The sequence below is a fragment of the Botryllus schlosseri genome, unplaced genomic scaffold, assembly GCF_051294905.1.
Source record: "Botryllus schlosseri isolate E-star unplaced genomic scaffold, Bs_hap1 Bs21a, whole genome shotgun sequence".
Classification (NCBI taxonomy): domain Eukaryota; kingdom Metazoa; phylum Chordata; class Ascidiacea; order Stolidobranchia; family Styelidae; genus Botryllus; species Botryllus schlosseri.
Genome location: NW_027648630.1, coordinates 140,700 through 163,024, shown reverse-complemented (window position 1 = coordinate 163,024; position 22,325 = coordinate 140,700). Strand labels below are relative to the sequence as shown.

General features: G+C 40.0%; 4 protein-coding genes across 4 annotated transcripts; all 4 read right to left on the bottom strand.

Moving 5' to 3' along the window:
* Nucleotides 1–392: 392 nt before the first annotated feature.
* On the bottom strand, nt 393–3,975 carry LOC145459882 (uncharacterized). The gene is made up of 5 exons (XM_080338394.1): nt 3,924–3,975; nt 3,231–3,331; nt 3,045–3,158; nt 1,216–1,462; nt 393–1,082 (listed from the first exon to the last, which is right to left on the bottom strand). The coding sequence occupies exons 2-5, from the start codon at nt 3,298–3,300 to the stop codon at nt 965–967; spliced, it is 549 nt and encodes a 182-aa protein (XP_080194520.1). The 5' UTR covers nt 3,301–3,331; nt 3,924–3,975; the 3' UTR covers nt 393–964.
* LOC145459881 (uncharacterized) lies at nt 3,957–8,514 on the bottom strand. Its single transcript, XM_080338393.1, has 4 exons — nt 7,510–8,514; nt 4,501–4,719; nt 4,132–4,267; nt 3,957–4,070 (listed from the first exon to the last, which is right to left on the bottom strand). The coding sequence occupies exons 1-4, from the start codon at nt 7,737–7,739 to the stop codon at nt 3,972–3,974; spliced, it is 684 nt and encodes a 227-aa protein (XP_080194519.1). The 5' UTR covers nt 7,740–8,514; the 3' UTR covers nt 3,957–3,971.
* Nucleotides 8,515–8,581: 67 nt separating this feature from the next.
* On the bottom strand, nt 8,582–16,164 carry LOC145459876 (uncharacterized). The gene is made up of 6 exons (XM_080338389.1): nt 16,030–16,164; nt 12,464–12,596; nt 10,868–11,015; nt 10,268–10,461; nt 8,988–9,371; nt 8,582–8,686 (listed from the first exon to the last, which is right to left on the bottom strand). The coding sequence occupies exons 1-6, from the start codon at nt 16,162–16,164 to the stop codon at nt 8,595–8,597; spliced, it is 1,086 nt and encodes a 361-aa protein (XP_080194515.1). The 3' UTR covers nt 8,582–8,594.
* A 311-nt stretch (nt 16,165–16,475) lies between these two features.
* Nucleotides 16,476–18,405, bottom strand: LOC145459880 (uncharacterized). Its single transcript, XM_080338391.1, has 4 exons — nt 18,278–18,405; nt 18,066–18,207; nt 16,937–17,079; nt 16,476–16,874 (listed from the first exon to the last, which is right to left on the bottom strand). Exons 1-4 carry the CDS (start codon nt 18,364–18,366, stop codon nt 16,703–16,705), a joined length of 546 nt encoding a protein of 181 aa, XP_080194517.1. The 5' UTR covers nt 18,367–18,405; the 3' UTR covers nt 16,476–16,702.
* Nucleotides 18,406–22,325: the final 3,920 nt, after the last annotated feature.

Sequence of the window (22,325 nt, the reverse complement as noted above, 5' to 3'; positions counted from 1 at the left end):
AAGGTCGCTATGGTATTGTTAAGACAGTGGTTCTACACAGGTGTTCCACGGAACGCATTATGGTTGCGCGTGCCAGTCTCAGAGGCTCCCCGGAGCCCGGAGATCAAGACACACACTTAACTCACACATATCATTCGTGAATATACTTCTGTCTTGGCCGTCATTGGGTACAGGTATAATTAGGCCCAATCTGGAGTCGGTTTGACTGTTATGGTATGGTACGTCTTGTGCAGTGACGTACGTGGGATGACCGTCTTGAAACAGGTTGGTAATATCTTACCGATATTGTATATCTGCTCAGTAGAAGAGGTTCAGACATTTGGTTCATCCGCTTGGCAGATATGCCAATGGTGGGAAGCCAGAACTGAGCTAGGGAAGCCAGAACTGATGTCTAGGCATAATTACCATATTTTCGGTAACCAAAATGAGCACAATTCCCACTAAATTTGAGTCTAATGATGCTTTATATTTCTTAATCAAAATTGCAGGCAAAAACAGACACAAAAACGACAAACCAAATTTATTGTTTGAGATTAAGCACGCGAGTACTGTGCGGTTCCCTTAACTTTTGTCAATCGCACCAATGAGCTGAATCTGAAAATAAAATTTTATTTGTTGTCTTTCCTACTTTTGCCTGCAACTACCAGGAAAATGTATAACACCATCAAACTCAAACGTAACAAATTCTACTTCCGCTTTACTTGCTGGTAAAAATGTCCGTTTTTGGGTGCTGAAAATATGTTAATAGGCCTGGTTGAAAGTCATTCCAAGATCTATGTATGATCTGTACAGCACAGAGCAAAATAAACCTCTTTCCATAGATCATATAGTTACAACATCTCCCGTGTCGCAAATGTTAGGAATGACTGAACGAAATTTACGCCATCATCATACTGCCGAAGTTACGCAATCAAAATTAACTGTCTGGCAGCGCTACAATCGATATCCGACTTGCTGGCCAGAGCTAGCTTTTTTCTTTTCGTTGCGCCGCTTTGAATTGGACGATATTCCGATCATCATTACCAACCGCGTACAGTTTACTTTCGTAGGAACAGATACCGGTGACAGCGGAGTGAAAGGTTCTGAACAAATTAATTGAAAACGGTTATCTGGGCTGCTGCAGGGCAATCATTTCTGCGGACAGGAATGATCACCCGCAATGGCGTTGCAATCGATATTGCTCTATACGGGCAAATGTGATTAACACATGCATACCTAGCGGCAGTTTGCAGAGCGTTTGATGCAATGCATGGGTAGCGAAAGATCTTCACACTGCCAGACACGTCTCCAACCGCACAAACGCCGTTAGGTACCGGCATAGAGTGGAATTGTTTCTCCTCAAAGTATTGGGTCTCCTCATTTACTCGACTAGAATCTCCGTGGTCCCTTTGCGAAGTCTGCTTGATATTTGCGGTTGCGAAACAAGACATATCTTCAATCTCGCTGTAGTGATGCCATACACCTAAAATATACAAGAGGGCCAGTAAGTATATGGAATCTTAATTCATTTTAGTAATTCTAAAGTCTATAAACCATGCAATCTATGGATGCCTGGTACCGCAAGGCAGCATTTGAGCAACGTTTGAGGTATGTCACTTAGTACATAAACGGAATGAAATCTTCGTATCACAGATTACCATAGCTACCGTCAACTTCTACTCATACCGATTCACATTTCTGAACTAAGAACGTTGTAACATCATTCATATAAATATTTGTTTGCCTCACTTCACGACTAGGTGGTAACTATATACTATATATTAGTATGAGGCGATCAGATAAATCACGTAAGAGCGCATTCAGCAGATATATACGACTTCCTGGTCGATCTTAAGAGACTTCGAAGTCCCAGAGATACCAGCATCCATTCACCTATGTAGTTTGGAGGTTGCTTTTTGTTCGGACTTATACCAATAAGAGATGGGGTTTACCTGGCGCTCGGACGCTAACACGCGCCACATGTTCGCTTATTATTAGGGTGATTTTTTTAAACGTCAAAATAAGTCAAACTTTTGTCACAATTGTAGTGTTGGGTTAAAATTTGTCAAAATTGTTTGAAAAGTCAAAAAATTTTTGACCTCTGCATTTCGTTAGTATCGCAGATTTTGCACTTTCGGTGGACTTATCATTTGATATTTTACAGATTGTGGCCTACTTTATAGGCCTGTCGTTGTAGATGGCCCAGTGTCTGCTCATTGTGACTCATAAACGGTCAAATGAAACAAATACGTTGACATGGTGTGATGGTCAACGTACCGCGATATTCTAACTGAAGCAAGACTGCTTGGGCGATGCATGATTTTTATATCAAGAAGCCCACGATGAAAAATTGTGATGTAGACATCATTTTCAGAATGAATCAACCCGGCTTGTCACCAGCAGTGTACGCACAACTCCAGTGTTGCAAGCCAACAACTGCTGCTGTTGAACGTTCTGTCTCCATTCTTGCCAAACTACTTAGTAAGGACAGACACTTTCTACCCGAGAATGTAGTAAAGTATCTTTCGTTTCCAAATTTTAATTATATCTACCATAGTACGTGATGTAACTACTGGGATTCTTTATAGGGCCAGATTTTGTTAAAATACTAGTGTTTTACTGTAAAAATTTGTAAATTCTTAAGTCATAGACGTTTTTTCAGGCCAAACTACTTCGTAAGGACAGACAGTTCCAACCAGAAATGAAGATAAGTAGTTAAATTTTATTATTATGTGCGAAAACACCTAATTTGCATACGTGAGGTCAGAATTTGGTCAAAATTAAGTTTTTTAAAAACAAAAAAAAGTCAAAATTTTGATTTTTTCAGGTCACAATCTTCCGTTTTTAGGTAAAAAAAATCGCCCTACTTATTAATATACGCGAGAAAGTGCGCTACTCAATTTGCAAACATTGATAGAAGAGTTACAGACTGAACTTGATTCCGCGAATACCGGTAGAAATAACTCATCGAGGGCTGAGAATATATCCAGTTTTGTCGTGAATCTCACTGAGTGCATGGCTCAACACCTGCGATTTCTGTAGCATATGTAGCTATGAAATCGTACCTTTTACCGAAAATTCCAATGGACTAGAATCATTGTGCCAAGTCATGTTACGCAAGGTCGAGATATCGTCTACCCGTTCAGAGTTTTCTGTTGACCACACACGTAATTCCGGTTCTGTATCCCGAATGCAAAGAATGATATAATTTAATTTTGGCATTTGATAATACCAGAATAGTTGTGCAGTACCGGGGGATAGCACGCTGCAGCGGATGAGGTCAGAGCCGTGAACTCGCATTGCGGACCAATCGATTGACATGATACTGTCAACATTTACATCGCTTGCGTATCTGAAATGGACAGTTGAAGTTTCATAGAAATTCGCACGATGAAAATACACGAACTTGTCGGACAACACAACATTTCTCGTCATCAATGTTCCTTAAAGTGTGATTTTCGACCTCCTATACCAGTGGTTCTCAATCCACGAAATCATTTAAGGTGGTACGCAGTAAATGCATTTCTTTTTAAGTAAAACTATAGCTTTCACAAATCGTTAACGTATTTTCTAATGTAAGAAATGCCTTCATCGAATGAATAGATAAATACGTCATGCATCATGCGACTCAGTTTCAGCATGCCTAGATCAGCTGGTGGAGAAGAAACAATTGCAACCATCGCATTACTTTTGCCTTGTTGGTTTTTCAATAGTAATAATTAATCAGAGGTGGATTAGCTCGTGGGTCGCATTTGTTTCGAAATTTCCTGGCTGACTTATTTGCTGCACCCATGTTAATAATCCTATATACATTTGGATAAGAGTTGAATTTTTTATTCATTTGTTGGTGAGAAAAGGTTGATAACCACTGTTCTACATCGTTAGATACACATATTTATTTCGAATAATACTTGTTTATCGTGTACCGCATTAGTATACGTCACCTGTCCAGTTCTTGTGTATTTTTATCCCTAATGACATTCACAATAACTTCACTGCCCAGCGAGCTTTTTTCCACTTTTCGAGAAGCGAACGACTTCGATTGGCTGGGTGCTGGAGCCTTCCTTTACGTGATCAGTTTCCGATACCATCTACAAAGACGCGTGGCATTTATTATTCGTTCATTTTCAATCAACAGCGAATAGTAATCACTTCGAAATTTTCGGCGCCGATTTCAATCAACAGACTGACACCGTTGCAACACCCGACGGCAATTAATCCTTGCGTTGAAGAGCAATCCATACTCGCGACGTCGCCGGGATTCGGTAATTTATATCGTGCATGTACGCTGTGATATAGAACACAATCAAATTCAAGATTGAATACCATATTCATGTTGAAATAAACTGGAGTATTCTAGGCTGACACTCGCCAGGTGTAATCGTCAGCAGCTAGGAAATCTCTTTCCAATCTTCTGCCCCAGGCGAGTGTCAGCCAAAATAATGAGACCCGACTTTACGCCTCAATCGATTCAGAATCGAATCACCCAGGCACTTGATTTTTCCAAGCCCTGCATCTCACCGATGCGTTGCAGAATCATATCCGAAAATCCACCCGTCGCCGGTCAGGGTCCATACGCATGCCGCTCCGTCACTGTCGAACGATTGCTGCGTTTTGGAAGTTTTCAGCGATGCACCGCTCGGGAAAGGTTGAACTTGAAACACGGATTTACAGACGTGATTTTCTTTCTCGAATGTTAAAGGCGGCGGGGCTCGGATCTTGGCAGATTCGGCTCTTTCCCTGTCAGATAATAATGCAATTCAGGATGAGCGATACGAATCATTATTTCTAAATCTCTCCAAACCATTTTTTATGTACCGAAAGTAGGAATCGACAGCTCGAATCAAATCATGTCCGCTGAATATCGAATCGGATGATTGAAAACGAATTGATATGAGTATTCACATCGCACGTGGCTGGCATTATGTATAGCGGTTGGTCTTGACTGACAGACCCCAAATAATCATGAATAACTAACGAGAATCGATCGATATACGCTTGAAGCGATGGTGAATGTAATATCAATATGTGCGTACTGCATTCAAGAAACATATTTTAAGTAACATGATGGGGTTGAAGTCGTCATCGTTTGTTGTCATGAACATATAGAAGTGACGTCATAAATCTCTGATCGATTACAAGTCGAAGCAACGATTTCAAAGTAATTAAAATTAGTTGAAGTATTCTAGGAAAAGTTTTAAAGTATAAGTTCATACCCACTTGGGGAAAAAGTGAAAATATAAGCGAAACGTATTTAAGTAGGCAATGATTCAGAAAAGTAGAAGTACTTCGTAATACCGACCACCTGTTGTAAAAGTATTTCATTACAGCCGTTAAAAAAACAATACAAAATAGTGATTCGATTCGAGTTTAAATATTTGCATATGAATCGAATCATTTTTGATTCGATTTTGTCCATCCGTAATTTGGATACACAGCAGTGATGAGCGGATAGTGCTTTTCGAGACTCCGAATTCCTCCGACAACTTTAGTGTCTGAGGAAAACTCCCTCCGACTCCGAAGAGCTCGATCCCAGACTCCGATATACTCCGATGGATCTCGTCAAGTATCCGAAGCAGTGGCAAGCATGGTACATGGTACACATGGTACATGTCATAATATGGTTGGCCTCATAGTATTAATTGTTTACTCTCCAGTCCCCAATTGCAGTGCAGATGGCTGATTTTTATGCACTTGGCAATCATTTTTGCATGTTATCCGTCATATTAGAACTTTACAAGGTGTCAACTGTCTGTGTTTTGGTTTGTAATCATAATCAATAGTGTATTCTGGTCAGATCTATTCAAAGATATCGGAGACAAAAGTTGCAATACTCCGAAATTCTCCGAAAAAGTATTTGTAGTAAACTCCGACTCCGCTCCGACTGTCACAAAATCGGCAAAACTCCGCTCCGAATCCACACCGACTCCGCTCCGATGCTCATCACTGATACACAGTATACAGACCAGACTTGGACAGCTAGATAATTCTAGTCACGCCACTAGACTAACTATAGAGCGAAATGCGGGTAATGTAATTCCAATTTAATTTTTGAAAGGTTTCTTTGCTCTAACTATAATTCTGGTATAATTTCAGGATTTCCTGAAAATGTTACGGAGAACTGTATGGTGTGAAATGAGCCATACATTTATACATACATTTAGGGTTGTTCAAAAATAACTTTTTTTTACGGATTCCAGCCATTCACTGATTAAATTATCAGGTTACCCTAGATAAACGCTGCACACCAAATCTGGTTCAATTCTAACAGAGCCAATTAAAATTTTTAATTTATAAAGAAAAAAAAATTCAAATTTTTCTGTTAACCCCATGAAACTGTTGAGTTGTCTTCAAAAACGATGCAAAATAAATTTGACTCAATTCCAACTAGTAGAATCGGAGTTATTTGAGTTTTTTGTTGATAATTCTCGGATTATCCACCAATTAGGGATAATCCGAGAATTATCAATGAAAATCTCAAATACCTCCGCTGACCGCTTCTACTAGTTGGAATTGAGTCAAATTTATTTTGCATCGTTTTTGAAGACAACTCGACAATTTCATTGGGTTAACAGAGAGTTTGAAAAAAAAAAGAATTTAAAGATTTTTCCTAATAAATTAATAATTCTAATTGGCTCTGCGGCGGCTTATACTTGTTAGAATTGAACCAAATTTGGTGTGCAGCGTTTTTCTAGGGTATCCTGATAATTTAATCAGTGAATGGCTGGAATCCGGAAAAAAGTTATTTTTGAACAGCCCTAATATACATTTGAGATTTCCAAGTTTCCGCGGATTCGGTAATTCTAATTTTAATATAATTGGGAACAGGGTTGTAACCAAGTCACAAGGCTCCGAGTCACAAGTCAATCTCACTTTTATATTTTTGACTCGAGTCAAGTCGAGTCATTTTCAATTCCCACCGAGTCAAGTCCGAGTCCAAGTCAGCGAACAGAGGATCGAGTCCGAGTCATGGTATTATGACTCGAGTCCGAGTCCAAGTCATTGTGTTGACTGCTCAGTTTCCAGTTAAAGTCTTCCTAACCCCCCTTTTCTAACTCTGTTTGGTGATATTGAATGGTGTGCATTTATAATATATCAATTTTCCTCACTTTTAGCAGTTTCTGGTCGCATTTTCAAGCACCAGTACCAACAAACGAAATCCCAATAGTGTGTTGGCTTCGAAATTACCATGAAATGTCGGTCTTCGCCGTCTGAATCTCGAGTCAATGACTTGCTTCGAGTCATGCGCAATGACTCGAGTCCAAGTCGAGTCAATACACAGATTGACTCAAGTCGAGTCGAGTCATTTCCGTATTTTGAGAAAATGACTCGAGTCGAGTCAAGTCATCCGAAAATCGTGACTCGAGTCTGACTCGAGTCGAGTCATGACTCGAGTCATTACAACCCTGATTGGGAAAAATATGCAGCTATAATTCTAACTCCAGTCTAATTTAGAATAAAACTTCGTAGCTATAATGCTAGTTCTAATATAGTTTTATAGTAATATAGTTTTCCAACCATGTACGGTACCTTTTCAAAACCCGGTCGCTGGTTCGAAGTTTCGGGCTCGCGAATGCGCTGGTAATCGACGGAGGGGCGTTGTTAGTTTGAGTTCTGCCGTTTACGCTTGACCTGGGTTTGTTTGTATTGCTTGTGCGCGGACGGGCGGAGAATGCGGGCCGACGGAGTGAATGGGATGCTTGCTGTCTCCTCGTTCTTAAAGCATACCAATAAATACAGGTCCATACAACGTAACTCATCAATGTTTATGTATTCATTATGGCGTTTTATGACTTTAATGTTAGAGTATGTAGTAAATCAACAAATCTGGTATTCAACGGAAATTATCTCAATAACCAATGGATCCTTCTCGCAGGCGTCAAAGGGAAACCCTTCGGAACTGTTTGGATTTAATAGGTAGACTACTACACATTTGGTCTATCTATAATAGCGCATTTGTATTTTGAACAGTTCACGATACTCTCGTAGGCTTAGTCAGGGTCGAAATTTGGAGATGAGGTGATTGTTCTCTAACAACCACGTGAAGTTAGGTGTATGCTGTAATAAATTAAACGTAGGTGACATAATACTGCCTAACCTCAATTTTGAAGGGGTTATAAAGGTGCCTTTCGTCGCCTACGTCACTCTTTCTGGGTGAACCTTAACCCCTCGTCATGGTATCATTCTATGTGAAATCCGAAAAACCTCAATAATTACGAAGGTTTTTGACCTCCAGCTATACAGATGCGTCTGATGTGCTCAGGAAAACGCTCTGCGGCGCCATGAGTGACCGCGAACTATCGTCAACAACGACGGTTTCTTGACCTGTTTTTACTCGCGCGAACCCCTAATTTATTTTGGCGTGGTTGCGTGAACCCCGTAACCGCAACTTCGGAAAGCTGATGACAAAAATAGCCATCACTTCCACCGCGACATGGCATCATATTGCCATCTGGCATAGTTGTTAAAAAGTAGCCGATGACTCTAAAAAAAGATCATCGGTTTCGTTTTGGACCTGTTGTGAGGATGTAAATCTACAAGGGAAATGCAGTGTAGTTTTATAGTTGTAGCTTCAGCATTCGCCTTTCGAGAGCCACAGGTTAAGGACCCCTAACTTATACGATAGTTTTTAAAACCAATACCCGCCTAGCGCTCTTTGACAATTTCCTTCTGCTGCTTGCAGATGATAGCCGCGAAGACGAAAGTTCTGTTGAGTAGGGAGTGAGTGAAACAAACTATATGAAACCCGGACTTGCTCAGAATCGTCACCATTGCCACTCACGTAGAAGCATAAGTAAGGCCGTATATAGTATATCAGCTATCGCATCACCAAATATCATATACAATGTTCTTTCCAACTCTCGACTACTTGCTTACGATTACCCCTGACGAGTGTCAAACGAAAATTTGCGGGTTTATTTCAATATGAATATGCTATTCAATTGTATATTGAAGTTCTGTATACCCCAAGAAGGGATTCTAACTAACCAGTCAGTCGCGGAACCCACCCGGCCTTCTCTTGATGCGACCAGTCGTGCAAACGCATTTTACTTTTTGCCGGTCGCCTCTCGCCACCTCGTATTTTTCCCATTGCGTGAACACACTCCTTCCCTTTGCGACACCATCTAAACCTTGATCTTTATCACGTTTTGGCGACTGCGGTTCCTCCACGGGCCTCATGATTTGTGGAACGTAGGCAGGGTGGTTCAAACCGACGGTTGCGATCATGTGAAGGGTGGTGGCCGCGAATAGGTTTGCGCCTACTTGACAGAGGGATGATATTTTGCCCGCGTTGTTCGGAAGAGTTACCTTGCCCGCACGGTCCATTTCTTCTTTGCCCCAAGCAAAGGCACATACCGATCTGTCCGTGGCGCCGCTTGAGAAGACGTGCGCTGGAAAATGAAATATTTTCGGATCGGAAATGTCAAAGTTTATACAGTACCAAAAATTTATTTACCAGATATTCGCTACTAGTTCGCCACAAAGATCATTACGGCAGCCATGGCCACTAATACCGCAATTTCTATAGTAAGGGTCAAATTTAGGGCACAATGTTAGGGTGATATGATCATGATTACACACGTTTGTGGGTTTGTGGGTTTGTGGGGTAACTCAAGTTTTCCTGTGAAATAAAAATCACATCGCCATAGCAAATCCATAAATTACACTACTATCCATGTCGGTATACAGACAATCAGCTATAGCTGGCATTCAGAACTTCTCTCTGCCACGGATCTATCCTGTTCAGGTTTTAGAAAAACTCTAAGAATCGGAATCGTCTTTAGTACAAATTTCACCGATTCAAAGTAACCCAAGAATTGCGATACACTGAAAAGAATGGAACTAAATTGAATACTATATTCATATTGCCATAAATCTGTCGGCTGACATTCGTCTCTACTATAGCAAGGGTTGCATTTACAACAAAAATCAATTTAAAACAAACATGTTTAATACAAGGCACTAATTTAAAACATGTTTTTATTGTGATTTTTTAATCCATGACGTCATGAATATTGAATTGTGACGTCATATTGGATTGACATTGACAATTGAGAACATAGGCTAAATATAGCTCCTTTGACGAAATATCTGTACTAATAATGTTGAACCGACTATTTTGAGGGTTTCAACCAGCCAATATCGATATACGTCGGCTATATCGAGTGGCAATTGTCTGTAGGCTCATACGACATGTTTTTGGAAAGTAGGTATTTACACAATGATGGCATAATTTTACAACTTGAAAACAAACATTTCTAGAGGACCTATAATAATAACCAATAACCTTTGGCCGCCACGACGCAGCTTATCGGACACTCGTGAGCGTGATTTGCGGCCGCGACAGCCTCTCTTTGCGCTTCTGACCATACCATCACAGTGCCATTCGTGTCGCCGGTGACGTAATAATTGACTCCGTGTCGTTGAATGGAGACGCAGCAAGTGACGTGCCGAGGACGAAACTGCTTCAAGAAATCGCCCCTGTCGCGAAAGAAGTTACGTGAAATTTTCAGGTTTTCCAAAATATATTCTAATCACAAGTCTAGCTACACATTATTATTTACCGACATAGACCAGAATTAGAATGGCTGAAGTCAAAAAACTTGGAAAGGAATAGAACAAAATCAAGTTCATAGTCCATACCAATTCAGAGTTCATTCCCATAAGCACGAGAATGGAAAGGTAGGTACTTGAGCACCAAGCTTGACTCGTTTCGCACTATACAGTTCTCCTGTAGGATTTTCAGGAAAACCAGAAATTGGGGGAGAATTAAAGTAAGAGCATAGAAACATTTCACAAATTAGATTAGAGTTAGACTACTGGAATTTCGCTCCAATTAATTAGGTATGAATAACGTTAGGGGAAGATAATTCAGTGATGTGATTACCTCACCGGACCGGTTACTGTAACAAGGTCCTCGTTTTTCGACGATTGTTCCATTTCCGTAATTCTCCGAAAACCAAGACTCTCTCTCCCTGCGATCGCGAATTCCGCACACTCGGACAGTGTAGCGGCGATGGCACGGGGACAGTTGTCTGAAAATAATTCAGATTCCAACTGAAAAAGCATGAAAAAGTGGTCCATACTTCATCATAATTCTAAATAGGCGACCGGTAAGGAAGTACTCAATTCGATGTACTCAAGAAGGTTTTTCCTACTTGCACTATATACTTAGTTTAGTTGGTTATGTTTGTAGACCACTTACACTACAACTTTTACAGTCTTTGGGCCCAACTAAATTTCACGCCTTTGATTTTGTAAAGTGGAATGAAGTTTTGAGACAGGTTAGTAGGGATGGTGTGAACGTGAGGTTCACGTTCGCGTTTTGTGTGTGAACGTCAGAAATTTAGAGGTTCACGTTCACAAACGAACCTTGGTAGGTTCTGCACTGTGAACCGTTTTTCATATATTACAGTTGGACACGTCGTTATAACATGTTTGAATGTAATTCTTTGCATTTCAACTACGGACCACTCTGCGCATGGCGCTAGCAGCATAAAAAATCAACACTAAACGAACATGCCCCTTGCCAATCTCAAAATAGTTACTTGCTTTGTTACAAATGTTTGTCCGAAATATCCAGCTTCCCGTGTGTGAATATTTAGTGACTCTCTGCCGTGAGCTTGACCCGCAATCACACAATATCAAGAGAGAAATAAGCTACATGTGCGTATAGTCAGCGAATGACGCTTATTCGACTAATTCAGCCAACTCGTCGAAATTGTTGACGAAGCGACGGAAGGTATTGATTTTATTATATCATTTGATTGCTCTAGTTGATACATTTGGTGACGTTTAAAAAGTCAGCATGAACTTCAGCATCGTGGCATAATGTGGACCGAGTCGTCTCTAGGTATCGTGTAAAATGTACATTAATATATAGCTTTGCTGAAATGTAGGGTTGGAATTAGCAATACGACGTCACTTGACGTCATAGGTTCACGTTCGCGTTCACACGAACCTGAACCTTTCAGAGGTTCACGCCATCCCTACAAGTTAGCATGACTTTTATAAGTGAAATTGCCATAAAAGCCCTTGACTAAAACCTCACCCACTTGAAGTAATTTTGACATATCTCGGGCATCGATACTTCTACTTGTAATTGAGTAGAGTTTTATGGGGCTACTTCTACTTCTAGTTGAGTAGCAACGCAGCCTACTTTGACCACATCTGGGCAGAACACACTGGGGTGAAATATTCATGTTGTATCAACCTTAGTCCAACGCAGAAACATAATCCATTATAACTTATTGTATAATTGGGAATTGGTAACAGAACATTTGTTTGTAGGTTGGTTAACACGTTGTGTGAACATAATTGTCATTGTAAAGCGCCATCCAACAACAAAGTTTACACGTGTGAAAATAACTTACTTCGATTCATTACAGGCGTTACGCTATATTCTGAAGATACTCCAATTGAATTAGGGGTTAGATTATGTAACGCTAAGAATCAAGTTACAAACAACGAATCGGTTACATACCGGCGCTTTTATTCTTGTTTTTGTTCGAATCTTCATCGGTGTTTGGTACGAGGCGAAGGCTCTGAATTTTGCAACCAGCATCCCACAAAGCTAACGACGATTCTACGTCATCCTCGATCGTGAGCAAGTAATTCTGAAATTGCAGTCATGGTCATTGTGGCGGTATTGCGCAGCTAAATTTTGCAGCTTTTCTAAATTATAATAAGAATTAGAATTATCACTACAATATTTTCCAAAATAGATTAGAATTAGAATTACTGCATTCACGAAAACTTGGTAATTGAAGCAAGTTCAATTCATCCTCATAAGCATGAGAATAGCAAATGTTTGTACACCAGGCTTGTATTATTTCGCACTATACAGTTCTTCTGTAGCATTTTCAGGAAACCAGAAATTAGATTGGAATTAGAATTAAAGCATATAAATATTGTACAAATTAAACTAGAATCAGATTACCAGCATTTCACGCTAATTAGTTTAATTAGACAACTAGGATCATCCATATAGATGTCCAAGTCTGTACAGTTGAACAACGCTGATCGACGGCGTAAGAACTCGGTACAGTTTATTTGCGGAAGGTCCATTTAAATTGTGATGATTTATTCATTATTATGCATACTATTCCCTGGTGAATATCCTTTACAACTGTTGATGTAGCATGTATCACGTAATGCATGCATCGTGTAACACCAAAAACAAAAGAGGGCTTACAATAATAATTCTTTACCGGTGGGCCACAGGGGCATTTCGAAGCGGACCATCGGGCTATTGATAAAACATTATAGTCCGTGCAAAGCGATTTTACCTCGTCATATTATACCATGAAATATGTCTTCATTCTTCATTTTTCCAAAATTATCCTACTCAAGCTTTGCGGTCGACTGTCACTATAGATGCAAATCACGTTAGAAAAGATGCGGAGGCTAATTCGAAATTAAGTAGAGATGTGAAAGATGAGCATTTTTTCAGTCAACACGGTATTATTGGTCACAAAAACTTCAAAATCACCAGTTTTCTTTTCCGGTAGCAGAGCTTTCAGAATTTTTGAGAAGTGTCCTCTTTTTTGATTCTCAAAAATATTGTAACCCTACGTAACGTCAATCTGATCGATCAAAGGCCATTAATTCTGCCATCGGCAAACATCTGTTGGATAATCCGATTTGTGCGAATAATTATCGAGACGACCGATTTCGAATCGTAGGTCGAGGTCGTTCACAATTCCATTTGTGTGCCTTGGAATCAACTTTTATCAAAATACACCAACCAAAACTCTGTCAACAAAAGGATTTCGTGTATCACCTAAAAATAGTACATTGAACGTTCTCTCATTCGAAATTTCATGCTGGTGACGTCATATTTTGTGATACGATTGTTGATATACAATGTTCTTTCCAATTCTCTACTAGTTGCTGACGATTACCCCTGACGAGTGTCAGCCGAAAATATTCGGGTTCATTTCAATATGAATATACTATTTAATTGTATATTGAAGTTCTGTACCTCCAAGAAGCTCTTCAAATGACTTTTTTCCGAATTTTGCGGATATTTTATAAAATTGTTAAGTCGCCTAAAAATACTTTGCACACCAAATTTGTCTCATAGTACATGTGAAGCTATATAGGACAGGGGTAGCCAAGCTTTTTGCCATTCACGGCCGCATTTCGACTTAATGTAGCCTACGGCCGCATTCCGGGGCATAGTCCTAATAAACTAGCTGGACGCCAAATACCCATGTTAAAGTGTCGGTGGCCATTCCCGGTGAACTCCGGAGTAAGCTATTACATCATAACTTACTTACTGGCTTAGTATACACGATTGATGACTGCGTGATCAAGTTTCGGGAATGCTCATAGTCGCGCATTGATTGGAAAGGGCGCTACGATATGTTAAAATCCAAAAATGAAGCATCATTGAATCGCGCGCAGCGCGAACAAAATTTCAAGATCAGCTAAAATCTCTCAAGACATCGAGAGTCAATTCGTAAATTCAAATTGCATGTCGACGGCCGCCAACACATACTAATTGAATCACGTGTCCACGGCCGCACAAATTCGCTTCTACGGCCGCAGGTTGGCCACCCCTGCTATAGGAGTTTGAAAATTTCGAATTTAATATAAAAGAAAATTCTTCAAATTTTACCGTATAGGCCTACCCCATGACATTGTTGAGTTGTCTATACGAAAACGATACAAAACAAATTTGACGCGATTCCAACCAGTAAAGCGAAAGTAAAGCTTTTTTTCACAAATCCGAAATTTTCAACTGTAATAACATCGCTTCTACCAGTTGGAATGAGCAAAAATCGCTATGCATCGTTAATTTAGACAAATCAACAATTTCATGCGGTTAACAGTAAAATTTGAGAAAATTTTTTTGTCTCTATAATAAATTCAAAACTTTCGAACTTCTGTAATAGCTTCACATCTAGTTGTTGGTATTGAGCCAAATTTGCTGTGCAACGTTTTTTTGTAGCCAACCTAACAATTTTATCAAATAACCGCAAGTTTTTTACATAAGTTTTTTTTTTGAACAGCCCTACTCCTCACGAATGGTTTAGGGTTCTACACCAGGATAATTTCTACAGCTCTCTCCAGTTTGAATTATTCATCCTCAATTGGTAAATGGATTCAACCACACTATAATGCGATCTTTAGAGCGGAGCATGAAATATATATAGAGCTACCCATCCGTATTGAAGTGTATTAATGGGAGTTTGTATCAATTTATACAACTAAAACATAGCATAATGAATAGTCCTGCCATCGGAATTGAAAAGATAATGAATGTTGCAAACACCGAGTTGAATGTATTACTTACGTGTCAATCTCTGAGACTCTTTCAAACATCTGGAAGCAGTTTACACATTTATCCCTCGTTGATCTTTGATTAAAGCAAGGAAGCTTTCAGCAGGGTTGTAATGACTCGAGTCATGACTCGACTCGAGTCAGACTCGAGTCGCGATTTTCGGATGACTCGACTCGACTCGAGTCATTTTCTCAAAATACGGAAATGACTCGACTCGACTCGAGTCAATCTGTGTATTGACTCGACTTGGACTCGAGTCATTGCACATGACTCGAAGCAAGTCATTGACTCGAGATTCAGACGGCGAAGACCGACATTTCATTGTAATTTCGAAGCCAACACACTATTGGGATTTCGTTTGTTGGTACTGGTGCTTGAAAATGCGACCAGAAACTGCTAAAAGTGAGGAAAATTGATATATTATAAATGCGAACCATTCAATATCACCAAACAGGGTTAAAAAAGTGGGTTTAGGAAGACTTTAACTGGAAACTGAGCAGTCAACACAATGACTTGGACTCGGACTCGAGTCATAATACCATGACTCGGACTCGATCCACTGTTCGCTGACTTGGACTCGGACTTGACTCGGTGGGAATTGAAAATGACTCGACTTGACTCGAGTCAAAAATATAAAAGTGAGATTGACTTGTGACTCGGAGCCTTGTGACTTGGTTACAACCCTGGCTTTCAGCCGTCCTGTCCGGCAATCTACGAATAATAGCGAAGGTTACCAACCAAACCTATCGTTGCAAAGTCGCCATCGCCGCAGACCTCAATCCATTACTTTCCAGAAGCTTCCAAAATTTGCCTTCGTTTTCAATCCTCGCGTCCGTGGCACATCTACGCAGCTCCATCTGAATGTATCTTACTCTCTGCCTGCTGATGTGACCCATAATGCTTGACAGCGAGATGCGTATATCAGACTCCTGATTCATGACTTTCTAATAGGCTGTCATGTGCAATGTCTGCGAAAACGTAATTACGGCGCCGAAGTCCTACAAGACCCTATCGATGAACGCTAGTGTATGTATTGAACATTCTGCGGTGTAGCTTTTACAAAGCCGTGTAACCCAATACCTTTGTGATACATGTATACATCTTCGATTGTTGTAAATTTAAGACGTGGGGATAATTGTCGCCGGGCTTTGACAAAGCCTATAGTATATAGCTCACCTGCTGGCTTCATGGCTTCAGACTTCATGTTATATCAAGGAAGAGTCACTATTTAATCATGTGCTTCGATCATATGCGTTGCAATACTGCAATGCGTAATTATACATATGTGATATCAGATACATCATGCATAGCTACACCAGCAGAAAAAGCGTTCGATTTTCTACCACTGTAAAACGGGTAAATAAGAATGCGCAAAATGGTATTTTAACACTTATATTCAATTCACAGTGATCCGTTAAATGTCATGTAATCAAACTAATCGCGTCCCATTTTCCTGAAATAGACGTACATATTATACGCCGTGAATATGGCCAATGACGCAAACGATAGACTCCACATTATGACCCCTTGGGTCATCAGAACAGTCAATGCTAGCTGTATTCCGTCACGTCCCGGAAAAGGCGTCGCCAGCTCCATAAATCCAAGCCTGAATAAACAGGCATCGCGTTGGCATTCTAACAGGAACTCTCGGTTCACAAATATCCTTACCTCATTACCATCATTGCTGGTGTGATAACCATAATTGGCGAGACGGTACAGCAGACAATAACAGAGAGAAAGAAAAATACGTAGCGGAAGACGTTGTGCCAAAATGTTCTGATCGCGTGTTTCCGAAATTTGCGCGAAATCACCTGTATTATGGAAAGATCAGTTTATGAAATATTTTTAACTGTGGGTGGGCATACAATATAATTCGCTTCCGTGGTAATACCATATCCTAAATATCAAGGTCTAAAATTATCCGTCGATGAGAAAATCAACACCCGTTTGGTTAGATATTCCATATAATACCTATGCCCCTTCCGATAGTAGGCACGTAAGATAGTTAGCAGGATATATTTGGAAATTTTACACAATTTGCTTATACAAAATCGACGATAACTTTAGTGATGGTAGAGCTTTTCACCAGCAAGCCATCATGTATAAGATTAGGCCATGGATAAACAATTCAATATTGTCAACTAGAAAATTTTCAGCTTTTCATAGTCAAATTCAGATTAAAATTAGAATTGCAGCTACAGAGTGTTTTCCAAATTATGTTCGAACTAGAATTACTAAATTCGCAATATCTTTGAAATTGAATCAAATTCTGAATTAGACACGAATAAAACTAAATTCAACTTCAGATCATACCAAATCAGAGTCCATTCTAATTAGCGTGGTAATGGAAAATGTCTTTGCACCATGATTGGCTTATGTTTGACCCACAGTTCTCCTATAGCATTTTCAGGAAAACCAGAATTTAGATTCGAACTACAATTAGAGAATAGAAATATTTCACAAATTAGATTAGAATTATATTACCGCCATTTCGCTCGAATTACTCTCAGACAACCAAAGTTATATATTTTTCCATGTCTGTTGTCAGCTCGGGTCATAAATCTTCAATAGTCATTTCATACCTATAGCTATAATACCCAATGTGCTGGCCAGAACAAACCCGGATATAGGTTTATATCTGTGGACGTACCTAGCCGATTGAAGTGCGCTTATATTGAATCGTCGGAAACTTTAAGTCCGCTTATCGAAGTGATAGATTTAGAATATCATAATGTTCGTGTATCGCGTAATTTTTGTGCAACTAGATGAAACGGCTGCTGTTCGAAAGTATTCTCACCACACATAATACGATGCCACCAGCGACTCCATCGAGAATCTTCGTCAGTACGGAAATCAACAATACTTTAGTCAATCCGTCGTACAGCCACCACAGAGGTTGCATACCCGAACAATCCCCGTCTTCAGCGCAATGCCAACACCTGTATATGAATTCATTAAACACACCAAAAGTTCTTTTTGTTGAGCTGTCAAAATGAAATCGCCACTGACTCGAATCCCGTCTTTCCGAGATGATAGGAAGCCGAGTGGACACTCAACGCGCCGGTGATTAGCTGTAGTGGCATGCAGGCCAAGTTCATGACAAACGCAGAAAGAATATTACTGTGTCCTGTTACCAATATCACCATAGCCTGCAATAAGGGATAATCTGGTTATGTGGCATATTAGAGCTTTGTGCGGAGCTATCTCTATAAATTAGTGCACTGTCTTGGAAGTGAGCAAAATAAAGACTGCCACGTGCAAAATTTATTCGTTATATCACAACCCGATGGTGCCGAATGCAGTAAATTACGAAGGTGCAGGGCAGGTTAGGGTGCTTCCATCCTAATTGTGTGTCAATTTGAGGAAAATGGTTCGAACCCTTGCTCGGCCTAGTTTCTATGTGTCGGAGGTTTATCTGGGCTCCTCATCGCTGATCCCGCTGTACTAACAGTGTCTTGAAAAGCCCAGAAACACAGCAAGCCACGCTGCAAAAAGTCGGCATCCGAGACCCGAAGTTGAATACATGGGAGATTGCGATGAAGTGTGAAGAGTGAAATGAAAAGTAAGCGATTACGAAGCAATTGAAGAACGATGCAAAAAGAAAAAGTTAAAGATACTGAAAAGACAATGTCATTGAACTGTACAATATCCATGCCGTGGTGCACAAGGCCTAAAAAGGCTATAAGCGCCACTGAAATGCCTTGAATTAATTAATAATAATTTGTGGAAAACGCGCAGCATAGGACAGGTAGGCAACCCATACGTGGTTTCTGGTGGGAGACATGGATGTACGTAGATAGGCCGATCTAGGGCTGCACTTAAACAAATAGTGTTTTAAAACAATGCTCTTTTAGAAAAAATGTGTTTGGTTTTCGAAATTTGTATAATCATGCTATAATTGTGTAAATACTTTCCATAAACACGTGGTATGAGCCTACGGACGATTTCCGCCCTATAGATAGTCGACATATGCGATATGGAATGGATGAAACCGTCGAAATCGTGGTCGGTTCAGCCGCTATAGCACGTAGTTATAGATCATTGGTACAGAATCGATGTTCTTATTGACTGCATGATGATGACCGTTGACCGTAAAATTGCTGCATGACGATGTAGTTCTGGTTATATATATTTTTGGTCTGTTGATGACAGGGGTAGGAGGTAGGGATGGTGTGAACCCCTGAAAGGTTCAGGTTCGTGTGAACGCGAACCTTTTTAAAAGGTTCTGTGTGAACAGAGTTGAGTGTAGAATTGAGCAGAGTGTAAAACGAGTTTCTATACTTGCTACCGATATTACCCCATTGCCAAGTTATACAGCAGTTATAGCCAACACCCCAATCGCACGGCTTTGGTTTTTATGATACAATATACATATGAAATCAAGATGGACCCCATACGCCTGCTAGATTTTTTACATCAAACAACGATATCAATTTCATTGATTGGTTGAATTAGTATCATTCGCGGACTTACACGCAGTGTATTTCGCTCTTGATGTTGTGCGATTGCGGGTCAAGCTCACAGCAGTGAGTCACTAAATATTCACAAATGGAAAGCTGGACATTTCGAGCAAACTTTTGTAACAAAGCGAGTAAAATGTTTCAGATTGTCAAGGTGCATGCTCGTTTAGTGTGGATTTTTTATGCTGCCAACGCCATTGATAGAGTGGCCTGCAGTTGAAATGCAACAAATTTCAACCAAAGATGAAGTAGAAAATGTAATATATGAAAAAGTTCACAGTGCAGAACCTACCAAGGTTCATTTGTGAACGTGAACCTTGAAGTTACTGAGGTTCACCCACAGAACGCGAACGTGAACCTCACGTTCACACCATCCTTAGTAGGAAGCCTTTTTCGTCAAAAAAGCAGTATTTACAAGGTTATGATCAAGTCACAAGGCTCCGAGTCACAAGTGAATCTCCATTTTATAGTTTTGACTCGAGTCAAGTCCGACTCCAAGTCAGCGAGCAAAGGGTCGATTCCGAGTCATGGTATTATGACTCGAGTCCGAGTCCGAGTCATTGTGTTGCCTGCTCAGTTTCCTGTTTAAGTCTTGTTAAACCTATTTTTTATAACTCTGTTTGGTGATATCGAATAGGTCGCATTCATAATATACTAATTTTCCTCACTTTTAGCAGTTTCTGGATGCATTTTCAAGTCCCAGTACCAATACACGAAATCCCATTAGCGTGGCTACTTTACTATTTTTCGAAATTATAATGAAAGGTCCGTCTTGGCCGTCCGAGTCTCGAGTCATGCGCAATGACTCGAGTCAATGCACAAATTGACTCGAGTCGAGTCGAGCCATCAAAAAATCGTGAGTAGAGTCATTACAACCCGGCGTGTTTCCCCTATATTTTCAAGTGTCAATGTCAATTCACTAGGACGTCACAGTTGGAGATTCACCACGTCAATGCCAAAACAAAAAACAAAAGAAAAAACAATAAAAAACACGTTTCGAACCAGGACTATGTTTTGGACATGTTTGTTTGAAATTGGTTTTTATTTTAAATGCAATCAAGGCCTATACCTAAACGCGTATTTAAATAGTCGTCCCGTCATTTCGCAGCACATTCGTTTCACACTCTGAATAAAGGTGATTAAAAATAAAGAAGGCTATCAGCTGTATTTACTGCTACGAATCAGATTGTAGAATACATATCCGGAAACATATTTCCATGAGCATTAATAATACATGGCACCGCTACTCACATACGCTATGAGCAGCATTAGAAGGACGCCGTTCAATACCCGCGTTACGTACTCCAAAAGAACAAGTCCTCAATGTTCACCTGGTCAATATGCATAAAACGAGCGAGGGAAAAGATCCTAGAATGAACACCGGTTCGAAAATATCAACCGTAACGTGCCGATGGGCTTCTAATTCGTTTGGGGCCTCGTCGGTCCTCATGAAACTAAGTACTACATCGACATCTGCGCACGATGATTCGTTCTGATTCTCGGCTGTTCCTGTTGAGTGTAAAGTGCGTTCGGATTAGTCTTTCGAAGGTGTCGGAATGCGGTCATCCAAGTAGAAATCCATATGTATAGGTCCATAGCAAGTCAATATATGAACCATAACAACTCCAGACACCAGAATCTCTTGCTTGAGGTTTATCTATAGCAGGGACGCTGTTCTATCAGACTTGGACAAATAGTAAATTTTCGAACTTTCCAAATTACATTAGAATTAGAACTACAGCTACACAGGTTATGTGCAATTAGACTATGGCATTAGAATTAAGGCTACACAATTTTTCCACATTAGATTAGAATTAGCATTATATCTTCACAATTTGGTTCAAATCATATTATAGAATTGGAATTACCGAATTCGCGAAAGCTCGTTAATCGAATCAAGTTTAGTTCATACTTGCCTACGATATCGGGGGCCCCGGTTCATAACAAATCAGAGCTCATACTCATCAGAATTTTATTGGCAAATATCTGTACATCAAGCTTGGTTCGCTTCGCACTATACCAGGAGCGGGAAACTTCTCCAGTCGGCGAGCCTGATATGGAAAAATGTAGTAGGGGAGATGTGGTAACGATGAGACACTGGGACCGGAAATACTTGAAAAATTCTCGGTGATAATTACATAATTACAGTACGCGAATTTCTCGACAATGGTATGCCGGCAGAATCTTTCCTCACATGCAAAAAACTTCGACCTGCGTGTGTTATGGGGTCTGTGACAAATGATTTACGTTTTAGGGGGTGTAAAGTAAATTTGGATCGACAGATACATTTTTCTATATCACCTCCCAGACTAACAAACCAGCCATAATTTTTGATGTGAAGTATAGGGCTTATATCAGGATATATAATGACACATATTTTTTGAATCAATACCATCCTTGAGTGGACTATTTTCAATTTAAGTACAATATTTATAGGGTGTGGGACCTATATGGTACCATAGCCAAATCAAGCAAAATAGATGGACAGCAGCAACAGAAACACACCTACATATATAGAGGCTGTAAATCACAGTTACTTGTGGTATTGTATCGCTATTACGAGGTATTTGAAAGTCAAAATGTCGATTTGCGGGTAT